Source organism: Sinocyclocheilus anshuiensis, unplaced genomic scaffold (genome assembly GCF_001515605.1).
Source record: "Sinocyclocheilus anshuiensis isolate Anshui unplaced genomic scaffold, SAMN03320099.WGS_v1.1 scaffold267, whole genome shotgun sequence".
NCBI classification, from domain to species: domain Eukaryota; kingdom Metazoa; phylum Chordata; class Actinopteri; order Cypriniformes; family Cyprinidae; genus Sinocyclocheilus; species Sinocyclocheilus anshuiensis.
In genome coordinates, this window is record NW_015552637.1 from 1,703,801 (window position 1) to 1,716,771 (window position 12,971).

Consider the following 12,971-nt stretch of genomic DNA (forward strand, 5'->3'; position numbering starts at 1 on the left):
CAGATCTTCTTTATGCACCAAGAGCTTGTAACACTCCAAAGAGAAAGGAAAAATTGAAATCGCATCATATGACCCCTTTAAGTATTTCTTCTCTATTTGTTCCACCGGTGCAGGTCTTTAGGCTGTATCCTCAATGAGATGTGCTGTCTGGCACAGAACTTCTTGGCGGTGGTGATGAGGATTGTGGAGGGACCTACTCCATCCCTGCCAGAAACATACTCACGGCAGCTAAACTGTCTAATGCAAAGGTACCAGAAACAGATGCTGCCCTGCTCCAGGCGCAAATCGGGCCCATGTCAACCCACACCACCAGGCTATATCTGTCTGTCTGCCCGCTGTGGATGAGTAGATAGACACAAATCAATGGCTTGTTTGATTCAGCCATTTTTCAAAGCAGATTATGCAAAATCCAAGCAGGTTTAGAAGCATTCAGCTAAAACTATCAGCATTTCATGAGGTCTTAAACATAATTCTCTCTCTCTCTCTCTGTTCCTGTGGTGCCAGCATGTTAGAAAAGGATTCTTCACGCAGGATCTCGGCAGCAAATGCGCTGAGGAGCAGGTTCATTGAGGAGAGCTTGCAGGTGAGGAGACACCGTTAATCAGATCAGCCGGACGGGAGGGCATCCGACCAGCTGTTCTGAGTATCTGCTTCAAAGGTTAATGGGAAGGGCCATAATGCACCAGGAAGACTTTGATTGCTAGCCAAGCTCAGTAGGTTTCTAAAAGTCTGTTATGCATACTCATCACATTACCGATTCGCCATCACATTTGACTCACCCTGTGCGTAACCTTTTCAGATTGTACTTTTGAAATGTCAGTGATTGGCATTGTTGCCGCTTGGTGATTGTATTGATTGTGTTTTGTCGTAGTTGGTCTTGTTCCCTGGAATATATTCATTTTTATGCATCTCTCAAACAATAGATCAGTCTGTAAATGTATGAAAGTTCAGAATGTTTCTGCAAACATTTCTTTACCCTTTTTGGAAAGGACCATTTTCTTTGAGAAGCTTACATAAATTTGTTTTTCACAGATTTCAATTCGGTCCAATTTTCTCAAACAACCTCTGTGAAAATTACAGACCAAAGCTCAACATTAAGGATGGTTGACTCTGTTCTGCGCCAAACGTTCTAGTGTGACAGACTTTTTATTTTATTTTTTACTATAATAATTATAACTTTATTGTGTTTGTCCCAGGGCCAGTGTATGAGAATGTTCCAGTGTTCAGGCCACTGTCACTTATGGGCCAGTGCTGCGTTACTTTAAAAATGTTTGCGTTCATTGATATTGTACTGTACTTCAGTTTTTTTATACCTTGCAAACTTAAAATGTTGAATATAATGTTATCTAGCTGGTAAACATTGATGTTGATTTTTGTTGAATTTGATGAATGATTCTTTTTGTTGAATTTGCAGAATTGAATCGAAATTGAAAAAGTTTTTTTGTTTTCCAACAAACGTTTATTAATTTGTGGAGTTACATAGCAGCATGATTAACAACTTGTTGCATATTTAAAAAAAAAAAAAAAAAGAAGAAGAAATTTTTTAAATGATAAATATTAATACTTCTGTCAGTTATTTAAAAAACTTAATTCTTTTATGCTAGTGCCAGTGAATATGTTGGCAGGGAAAGTTAAAATCTGAACTACAGGTCCAACTGTGCAAACAGAAAAATCCTATTATTGTTGAGCCATGAAGCATTTGCATATAATCCAAATAAGAAATATATGAGTATTATATTATATTATTTTTTCAACAGTGCTTCTCCTCATGTATTTTTGCCTTGGTCAATTAGCATAACAAAAGCTAAACTTCTTGTTACATTGCCTGGTGCGAATTCATTATGGATCCAGGCCTTTTTCTAACTTTCTGTGTAAAATAACAGTTGGTTGTTGAAGTACTTCTGGTATCCTATCGAACATAAAATAAAGTGAAATCAAGCGAATCAGATCACAAACTGTTCAGAACAGCTGTGTCAGGTATAATCCTTAATGAATTCTTCCCTTAACTATAACATAATGCTTAATTGTATCAAATACAGTATATAAGATGTAAACATCCGGATCACATGACCTCCCTAACGCCCACATCCAGCCAAGATGTCTTGTTAATAACTGCAACCCAAAGATCATGTCAAAATCTAATCTAATGACTGCTTAACTTCCTAGAGCTACTGTACATGTCATTAGTGTTCTTCATTACATAAAGAATTCTGAAACCATCCCACTGTGAAAATATAATTGCACTATATGCATCTTTATCATGATGTGTACTCGTAATGGCCCTGTGCATTTATTTTTTTTTTATAGCCCTTGTTTAATGCATCTCGGTTACAATATTTGCAGTTATAGCACCCTTTCATCACTCGCAGTCATATTGACTTGTTTACATCAGGGCGTTTAGTAATACTAGTGATCCCATAACCCCCATCTGAAACATCTCCTGGTGGGATGTGTCTCTTCCACTGGCTATTACACCATCACCATCTCAGAAACATGTAATCAGAGAAGGAAAGGGCATCCAAACTACAACTCTGTACACGATACTCTCTGATGGCTTATCCCTCCTCTGTTGTTGTGTACAGTTTCAAGTCTTTCTTCTGCCTGTGTAATTTGCGCCTTACAAATGTCTCGTATTGTTCTTTAAATGTGCTCGTGGCAGATTCTTCCCTGAGGATAATATCAGTCTTTCTCTCCCCCTTTTTCCCCCGTTTGCTCTGATTCAAGAGTTCTGATACGCAGGAGTCTGTGTGATTGAAAAGTAGCTTTGTTGCTGCTGTTTTGCTTTTTGTTTTTGCAGCTGCTCACAAAACACTACCTTTTACGAGGCCTCAGAGAACAGCATTAACCGATTTTTCATCTCTTCTGTTATTTTTCTCACTGCAGAGCATGAAGCACAAGTTTTTTAGCCTGACGCTGCGAGACAAGTCGATGCGGGGAGAGAGAGACGCGTCGCAGATCCTGAGAGCACTGTAAGTAGTGGATTCAGAGAGATATTTTACAGGCAGTCGCACTTCTCTGTTCCTGCAGTGACGCTGTCAGCTGAGAAATGCATGACACTATCTACACCAGGGATTTCTGGGAACAGGACTGTTTTTGTGCCTTTTTTTGTTGTCATTTTCACAGTGCCTTGTTGGGGGGGGACCTAAAAATATGTATGTAGCTCTGTTGCTGTGTACTCAGTGTATGGAACATGTTAATCAGGTGGCAGTCTATGAGCAGCAGACTTTCATTAATTCAGTCATCGCTTTCCATGCTAATTAAAAACTTTGTCACCAGAGCATGTGCCAATCATAATTAGCTATGACCTAGTGAAAATCTATGCAATGTTAAAGCCAACAGTGCGTAGCGAGATCTATCAAGCGCAGTTCATTGATTCTTGAGCACTGGGACAGAATAGGTAGCAAAACTGGAAAAGTTTTTGTACACTACCGTTTCAAAAGAATAAGTTCATTCTTTTATTCAGCAAGGAATCAAAAGTGACAGTAAAACATTGCTATTTCACATAAATGTTGTTCTTTTGAACTTTCTATTCATCAAAGAATCCTGAAAAAAAAAACTGTGTTCTAAATACAAAAATATTAAGCTACACAGTTGGTTTTCAACATTGATAATACTGTACTAAGAAATGTTTCTGGAGCTCCAAGTCAGCATATTAGACTGATTTCTGAAAGATCATGTGAAGCTGAAGACTGGAGTAAGACTGGCTGCTGAAAATTCGGCTTTGCCATCACAGGAATAAATTATATTTTAAAATATATTAAATAATGCTTAAATTGTACAAATATTTCACAATATTACTGCTTTTACTGTATTTTTTATCAAATAAATGCAGCCTTGGTGAGCATAAGATACTTATTTCAGACATATATTATTATATTATTATATTATATTATATTATATGATATTATATTATATTATATTATATTATATTATAATATAATAACTGTTATAAAATTTTATTTATTTATTATATATTATTCTAATTCTATTTATTAATTCAATCATTTATTCATGTCTTTTTAAGTGTAATTTATTTTAATATTTAATACTGAAGTATTCATGAAGTATTGATCTGTTATTGTACATTATGAGAACATGGTTTTATAGGTAGTATGTGATAATGCACATCATAATTTTAATAATATTATGAAATAATCAAATGAAATGCTGTAGTATGTTTGTGTTAAGAACATTTGAGTGATCATTTGCTTCATTTCAAAGTTTGAATATTGCTATTTTAAAAACAAATGGTAGATTATGTTGTTGGACATAATTTGTTTTACAGTAAAATTTGTGAGTTCCTTTATACCTTTTTATTTTCCTTTTTCCTTTTCCATGTCTGTCTTCACCATGAGGCATAAAGCTGAGATATATGCATGAGGTTATATGCAGCCTTGACTTGAACTGAGAAATCTGACTGAACCTTTTGCTCATTAGCTCATTCAAACACCATTCTAATATGCTTGGTGTCCAAAGACTGCACACAAAGCATCTGAAGCTGTCTCACACAAGTTCTTATGAATAACCTAATGATATACTTTCCTTGTTTGGATTCTACTCTTTTTTTTTTTTTTTTGGATTAAATCCTAACTTCAAATAAAATGCCCTATTTCTTTTGAGATTTTCATGAATTATAGATACACTGCCAGTAAAAAATATGGACACACATTCTCTTTTTCTTATTCCTTTTCCACATTTTTGAATAATAGCAAAGTAATATATGCTGACTAATAAACCCCAATGGCAAATTCATGAACATCAACAACTTCATCACATCAGCTGTGATCACACAGTTCAAACAATGTCTGTAAAGCAAAGGAGTAGTCATTAGTCATTTCAGTAAATGTAGTTCTTGAACCCCACAGGCAGAAGAAGGTACATCTGCACACACTGCGGGAGAGATCAGAGGTGCAGAAAATAAGCCCGAGAGAACACATGCGGCTCCGGAAACTCCAAGCAGCAGATGAGAAAGCAAGAAAGCTGAAGTGAGTGACGTTCATTGCGCTGACCGTGTCACACTGAATGTTAATCAAATGTGACTCGCAGTTCATATTCCATAAAGTTAGCATGAGTGTCAGGGCTTTTCTGTTTTCACGGTGCAAGGATTTTTGGCAGTGTGTCTCACGTCAGCTCTGATTCTTTGTGTTGCACTGATAGAATAGGAACAGTCAATGATGGCTCATATGCCACACTCAAAAACAGACTGATATATTATGCTCATTACTACCGTCATGTTGTTCTAAACCTGTATGACATTCATTCTTCTACAGAACAGAAAATATTCAGATATTCCAAAGATGGATTAAAGTTAAGAATGTCGAAATCATAGATTGCTTTCTTACAAACACACAGCTTTTCACCTCACAAGACATGGACAGGATGGGCTGGAGTCGTATGGATTATTGTGATGTTTTTATCAGCTGTTTGAACTCTTATTCTGACAGCACCCATTCACTCCAGAGGATACACTGGCGAGCAAGTGATGTAATGCTTCATTTCTTCAGATTCTTTACACACAGTTTGTGTAAAGTCTAAACCTAAATGCAAGTTTTGTCTTACTCTAGGCAAATTGTGGAGGAAAAATATCAAGAAAACCACCTGCGCATGCAAGAGTACAAGTCCAAAAATTTTCAGAAAGTTAGTGTGGATGTTTTGGTATGTATGTAAGGTATGTTGTTAATATTTTTGCCAGATATTATGCATTATTCAGACATTTTAATTTTTTATAGTGATAGAAATATGAGATACAGCAGCTGTGTTTTTATCTCTTTTCCAAAGGTGAGAACTGAAGAAGCAGTTAACCAGACACTGAACAGAAACTCTGAACTGTCAGGAAGCATTTCTCAAAACTCTGATAAGATGTGCAAGTCTGTGTCAAAAGACCATGGTGAGTGGTAATTATAACTGAAGGTCAGAGGGGATAAATTGTAGGTCTGGGTTGACGCACCTTGGCTGACAAAATCCATAACCCAGGGTCAAAAGCATCACTTAACCCTCTTTCAGAATTATAAGAGTGAAACATTGCATTTGTAAGGGTTAAAAAGTGGTACTGGCCTAGTAAGACCATAACCCAGGGTTAAGTGTGGCATGAAAAGCCCCATAGTTAGAAAAGAGGGTTTTTTTGCGACACGTTGTTTAATTAAACTTTCATAAAGTAGATTAATTAAATCATTTTGAAACCTAGCTCCCCTGGTACGTTTCTCTTGCTTTTTAAAGTCTATCACGATACGTGTGTCTGATGAAATTCTACCCATCTCTTCCAAATCAGAAATGACTTTCTCTTTTCCTACATCTTCATTAAAATTCATTGTGTGCTTGGCGCTCCAGTGCTTCTTTCTCCATGGTTTAACAAACAACAGATCCCAGAACAGAGCGAGGTACCATGAGTATTACACTGCACTGTCAGACACACTTCACAAGAGATTATATTTAAAAAAAAAAAAAAAAATATTCCATTTCAATTTGAAAGTCAAATGATTCCTAGAAGTTTTAATGATGTTCCACCATACAGATTTATCAGAGCAGAAGTTGCCTGCCTTTATGAACAAATGATAAGGAAAGTAAGAAATGGGTGGTTATTTTCATCCCTTGTTGAAGGCAGGACCTCAGAACCCAAGCCTGTGAATGTTTTCCACAAATATGATGCTATTTCTAGATGTATCCAGATCCCACATTTATCCCGATAAGGGACAACCTACTGTAGTGTGTACTCATGAATAAGGACTATATGAGCTCCACTGTCAACAGATAGAAGAGGGAAAAAACTTTTCTTGGAATATATTTACAATGTGAAAAATAGATGCTAATCCTAAATTACATGTTGTTGGTATATTCATTTTAATATTTATTCAGCAAGGATGCATTAAATAAATACATTTATAATGTTTCAAAACATGAATGTTTTCTATTCATCACAGAATCTTGAAACCAATGTATCATGATTTTCACAAAAACATTAAGCAGTAACTGTTTTAGCATTCAACTTTAGAAATGTTTCTTGAGCACCAAATCTGCATAATAGTATAGAATATTGTAGAATTATGTGACATTGAAGACTGGAGCAATGAGCAATAAAAATTCAGCTTTGCCATCACTGGAATGAATTAGATTCTAAAATATATTAAAATAAAAAAAGTTATTTTAAATTGTAATAGTATTTAACAACATTACTGTTTTTATTGTATTTTTGATCATGTAAATGCATACATTTATTAGCACAAAAAAAGTATCGAACTCAAACTTTTGAACCAATGTTTTTAAATTCTATTCACTATTGCATGTCACTTTTAGCTACAGGAGATTTGTACAATTTATTATTTTAATCTTAGTGGAACATGTCCAAATAGTCTACAACTTTGGTTGCTCTGCTAGGAAAATGTGTGAAACTGAGGGAAACTGACTTCATGCATCTACTAAAATGACCTTGGTTGTGTCCTAAACCTGAAAAAGATTGCAGTATAAGGATGAGGGAAGGCATCCAAATTCAATATTTTTTTTCACAACTTGTTTTTGAAAACAGCTTAAATGTTATCCCACAACCATGTGCATGTGGTTCGGCAACTGGTGGCAAGTATAAAATTGGTGTCTTATGGAATAATTAAATCAGGTTAATTAATTCATAAATATCCTGTTGTCATTTTGCTTCCATTTCCAGTAAAAAATAAGCATAGTAGTCTTTAAATTCTTGCTTGTGTCTAAAATGAACTATGGTGCCTTGGATATCAGTTTCTGTAGGTGTCTTCATACACAAAACCCTGCCTGTTGAGTCATTAGCAGATGGGCAGTACAACACATGCTTAAGCTTTCGGACACAGCCCTTGACACAAATTGGTTTAAAGTCAATGCAAAAATGACTCCAGAAACTGAAGTTAGTTTTAAAAATAGTTCCACTATAGCATCATTAGTTTGCAGATGCCACTTGGTTAATATATTATTATCTAATGCAATGACATTCAGACATTTTTAAATGTGTACAAAAGTGTCCAAATAGTTTTTTAGAGCCACTGTATATGATTAGGCATGAATTCCAGACAATGGTTCGTATTTAGGTTGGCATATTTCTTTAGGATGACCTGTCATTTTCTGGTGCTCATTTGCATCCTTGCTAAATAATACAATTGGCTTAAGTTAATATTTGTGTGGAGGCCGATAATCAGATTTTTGACATGTCTGTAATTTTGCGTTGGCTGTGAATATGTGCAGAGTCTGATCTGGCGTGTTGCTGGTTTTCGGTGACTCATTCTTTTACCAGCGTTATTATATGCATCAAGGGAAAGATAAGTTATGGCCAAAACGCCTCCTTAAGCGGGTTTTGGTATCATGATGATAAATCTCAGAGACGTATTTTCAGGAAGTCCTGAGAGGTTATCTATCAGTTCCCATCTCTAATCACTTTAGATTCCTCTGTAAATTAGATGTTTTAAACGAGTGCAGAGCCACAGCTGTGCTCTTAGAGGACTCGGGGAGAATCCACACGGTGTGATTTATCGATAGAGGACGCCGGGGGTGCAATCACTGTGAATCTGAAATATTACTGTATTGTAAGTGGAAACATTTGGGAAAGAAACGCGTGCAGCAAAGCTCATGTGTAAGTATGTGGATCTCTATTATTAAAAATTAAAGAAGTGATGCATTGCTGCTGGGTTTGGAATTAATGGAGTCAAATCTCTTGTCCTTAAATTGAGCTAATGTATTTATTATTTAGCTTCCATAAAATCTCATGATTTAAAGGGGTCATATGATGCGATTTCAAGTTTTCCTTTCTCTTTGGAGTGTTACAAGCTGATTGTGCATAGATAAGATCCCTGAAGTTGCAAAGCATGTCAACATATTCTGTTACACCAAATACACAAAATAATGATCTTTAAAAAAGCATCATATGACCCCTTTAAGTTATCTCGAAGGCAAGGAAAACTCAGCGAATTAATAATGCATAATTAATGCTAAAATGTGCATGTTTTGGATCGTTTACTTGGAGTCGCCCAGCAGAAACACTGAGCAGGTTAACCCTGCTACATTACAAATAAAGGTAAATGCTCTTCTGGGATGGAATATTTATTCAGACATCATTATTTTACTGCTCCTGTCATTTTGAGAGTTCATTGTTTCATATTAGCATGTTATTCAGGGACCCAGACGGCCCTTTCTGGTGATCTTCTCAAGTTCTGGAAGTAAATAAACATACGGTGCAATTCTGCTCATGTCTGCAGTTAAACCATAATGACTACACTAGGGACTTCTGTGTCTTGGAAAGATGCCGTTCAAATGAACTCTGACAATAAGCACATTATGTGCAAACCTTGTCAGCGTAATTGTCTCCAGTCTGTAACTGGCTCTTTCATTTGTATGCACACATCACTACTGTTATTATCATTTAGTACTGTAGATAGAGTACGTATAATAGAGTACTGCATCAAATGATTTAATAAAGCAATAAGGCACAAGAGGCCATGTATGACAGTGTATTCACCACGTATCTGTCTGTATGGATGGGTGCATTAATATAATACCTTTTGTAAACTTCTTTGTCATTGTATGTTTATGAACATTTGTGGCCTTTTTTAAAATGCAAGATTATAATTCATCTGGTAAAGTTAGCTTCAGGCACAAAACGTATAAGGGTCATTTGCTGGGGTACTATTAGGAACCTTGACCCCAGGGTTAGGACTCTTAAGTGCTTTCATTATTTGACTAAGAGAGCGTAAAGTAAATGGCGAGAAAACAGCTAATGATTGTTTAATCTCTGTTAAATATCTCGGTGTGTCATTAGCATCGCTAATTGGAATCAGTATAGTTAGGAATGGAGGGTTCTCTGAAAAATGCAGACTGTCATGCGTAGGGCTTTTCATTTATCTCCATTTAAAACTAATTTTAATTGATTCTAAAAGTAAAATAAGGATTTAGCCTAGAATTAGTCTTGGATGATCCACAGTCGTCTACTTTAGAACAATCTGAAATTTGAGGTTTTGCCATAATATGTAGTGCCAAATGTTTTACAAAAGATTCTACTTTTGTGTCTTGTATCTTGTAAAATGATTCAATAAGTGCTAAGTCTGATATGTAAACGCTGCTACACAAAACCTGACCTATGTTTGTTCTAAACCCTTTTAACATACACTACCAAGGCTTTATTTGATCAAAAATACAGTAAAAACATGGTGTGAAATATTATTACAATTTAAAATAACTGTTTTCTATTTTACTCTTTTTTTTTTTTTAAATAATATATTCCTGTGATGGCAAAGCTGAATTTTCAGCATCATTACTCCAGCCTTCAGTGTCACACGATCCTCCAGAAATCATTGTAATATACTAATCTGGAACCATTATTATCAATCGTCAATGCTGAAAACAGTCGTGTTTTGTGGAAACTGTAATACCTTTCTTTTAATAGAAAGTTCAAAAGAACAGCATTTATTTGAAACCTTTTGTAACAATCTAGAAGTCTTTACTGTCACTTTTGATAAATGCAACTTTGCTGAATAAAAGTATTAAAAACAACTTTTAAATGATAGTGTATGTAAAGAAATTCAAACTTCTACAGTCCTTGGGAAAGTTCACCTAAAGTTTCTTAAATATGTGCAGAAATATTCAGAGGCTACACTTTGTAATGAGGTTTTTGTGTAAAACAGACATAAGCAGAGTCAATGAGGCAGGACTGAGGCCTGAACAACTGATCATTTGAAATGACTGAGCTGAATCGCAGAAGCTTCCTGCACGGTGATGCAGTAGAATGCTCTTTCTGCTCTTTGTCATGACTAATCCTCTTTACTGGATAAAACAGAGCTGTAGTGTTGTAAATGTGCTCCCGCGGCTCTTTTCTTTCATTCTAAATTGCAGGTTGCACTTTCATTGGGGTGCAGCAATTTACTAATTTAGACAGGACTGAAACATAGAGCATGGTGTGGTAGGACATTAGCCTTTCAGGTTATTAACTCACAAAAAAAACATAGCAAAACATATATATTTAATCAGAATACATGACTGTCCATAAAGAAACATGCTTTTTCCTGCTAGATGTTTGAGTTACATAATCTACCAGCAGGGGCTAACTGAACCGTGCAAACCAGCCAAACCTTGACCTCTTGTTAATAAATTGCTTCTGTCCTTTTTGCACTTTGGTGGGAATTTTATCCCTAGTTGTTGGTCTTAAAGGCACAATATGTAAGTTTTTTATTAAAATATCCAAAAACCACTAGAAGAGTGTTATATATTTTGCTGACTTGTGTACTTACATTATCCCAAATGTTTCGAAGAATGTTTAAATCCAGAGAAATAAGCAATTTTAACTAGTGACACGGACCGTGTCATTGTGTCGCCTGCCAATGACGTCATAACCCCTCGATTTCCGGTTTTGTTTTGTAGAAAACATGGAAACACCAAAGACGTATTAATATGCTATGCATTTTATTAGACAGGTGATGACCGCACAGAGTAGCATTATAACAGAACGTTCAAATGTATCTAGTATGATAAAACAGCGCTGCTTACTTCCGCTGCTTTCTGGAAGGAACGGAAGCAGTCGACTGTGGCATAATAAATGCTCCATTGCTTTCGAGCCGTGTGTCATGCTCGTTCAGTGGCCTCGTTTCGCTTCGACGGCTTTCAGCCTCACCCTGCTTCATTCTACTACGTTAATAAATCTTTAATACATTAGCTCATCCATGAACATGATTTCTGCCCGAGTCCCGTCGGATTTCTTAAATATGAAGGGGGGATGAAGACGACAACTCCCATGATTCCACACTTCCACACGGCATCATCTAACTACGCCTTTGTTTCTTTGTTTGTTTTGAATACGCGCCCTCTAGTGGCAAAAAATTACATATTGTGCTGGCAGCTGTCTAATAGAATCAGAGGCATGAAACTATGTAATCATCTTGGTCGCAGGCCCAGGAACGGGTGTGTGTGTGTGATAGAGGTTGTCGGTGTTCATTTGTTCACACGTATTTCGGTGTAGAGGTATTCTGTTGGTTTCTGTTTCAGAGATGAAACTGGCACAGATCCATTCTCATTGTCTCAGTGTCATCAAGCAGAAAATGTAAGGTGATAATGATAGAGGCTACCTGTCGTATCAAAACATTGCTCAACAATTCAGAATATTGGTTAAATCTTTGCTATTTTTCAATCGTTTCAGCAATCCCTGAGGATCCTCAGGTGGCGGAGGCATTTTACTCCGTGGATGAATTTGAGTCATGCTCGGAGGAAGATTCAGATGGAGAGGAAGACTCCCCAAAGACCCTTCTTATCAGACATGTGGACAGGTGAGGAGAGATGCGCCTGAGAGAAGCTCTTGTCAGTCAGCTGTGTGACTGTGTGATATTTACATTTAATGAAGATTTAACTCTCTGCTGCCTCAATCTTGTACACACTGTAATTAGAGTTTTCTCTCTGTCAGCAAAATAAAAACTAAAACAAAATAGTTTACTATACAAATTAAGCTAAAAATATGAAAGAAATTAATACTTTTATTCAGCAAGGATGAATTAAATTGATCAAAAGTGACGTTAAAAACATTTATTCTGTTAAAAATGTTTTCTGTTTCAAATAAATTCTGTTCTTTTGAACTTCTTATTCATCGAAGAATAAAAAGGAAAAAATACATTTCCACAAAAATATTAAGCAGCCAAAACATACTTGACAACCAAATCATTTTTGACAACCAAATCTGCATTTTTGAATGATTTCTGAAAGATCATGTAACACTGGAGACTGGAGTAATGTCTGCAGAAAAGTCAGCTTTGAATTTGTAAATAAATTATACTTTAATAAATGTAAATGAATTACATTTAAATTACATTACATGTATTGCATTTTTAAAACTATGATAGTCTAAACATAGTGAAATATTTATAATTTATTTCCATATTTTATTCAGGGGGGAAAAATGGTTTGTTAACTCTTACAGTTTATTTAAAGTCTTGTATAAAAATTGTGGCAATTATAATTGTGCATAATTTCAAATCAAACTG

The 12,971-nt window shown here is 35.7% G+C and overlaps 1 protein-coding gene across 1 annotated transcript; it reads left to right on the plus strand.

Moving 5' to 3' along the window:
- Window positions 1-505: 505 nt before the first annotated feature.
- Window positions 506-5,807, plus strand: LOC107666729 (serine/threonine-protein kinase Nek11-like). Its single transcript, XM_016458162.1, has 5 exons — window positions 506-583; window positions 2,884-2,969; window positions 4,866-4,985; window positions 5,565-5,668; window positions 5,779-5,807. Exons 1-4 carry the CDS (start codon window positions 506-508, stop codon window positions 5,665-5,667), a joined length of 387 nt encoding a protein of 128 aa, XP_016313648.1. The 3' UTR covers window position 5,668; window positions 5,779-5,807.
- The last annotated feature ends 7,164 nt before the right edge of the window (window positions 5,808-12,971 follow it).

What these genes read in the sequence shown, in the direction of transcription:
- LOC107666729 (XM_016458162.1), top strand. Translation starts at nt 506, where the DNA reads ATGTTAGAAAAGGATTCTTCACGCAGGATCTCGGCAGCAAATGCGCTG. An exon ending in TCATTGAGGAGAGCTTGCAG is followed by an intron (nt 584 to 2,883) that starts GTGAGGAGACAC and finishes TTCTCACTGCAG; the next exon opens with AGCATGAAGCACAAGTTTTT. An exon ending in GAGAAAGCAAGAAAGCTGAA is followed by an intron (nt 4,986 to 5,564) that starts GTGAGTGACGTT and finishes GTCTTACTCTAG; the next exon opens with GCAAATTGTGGAGGAAAAAT.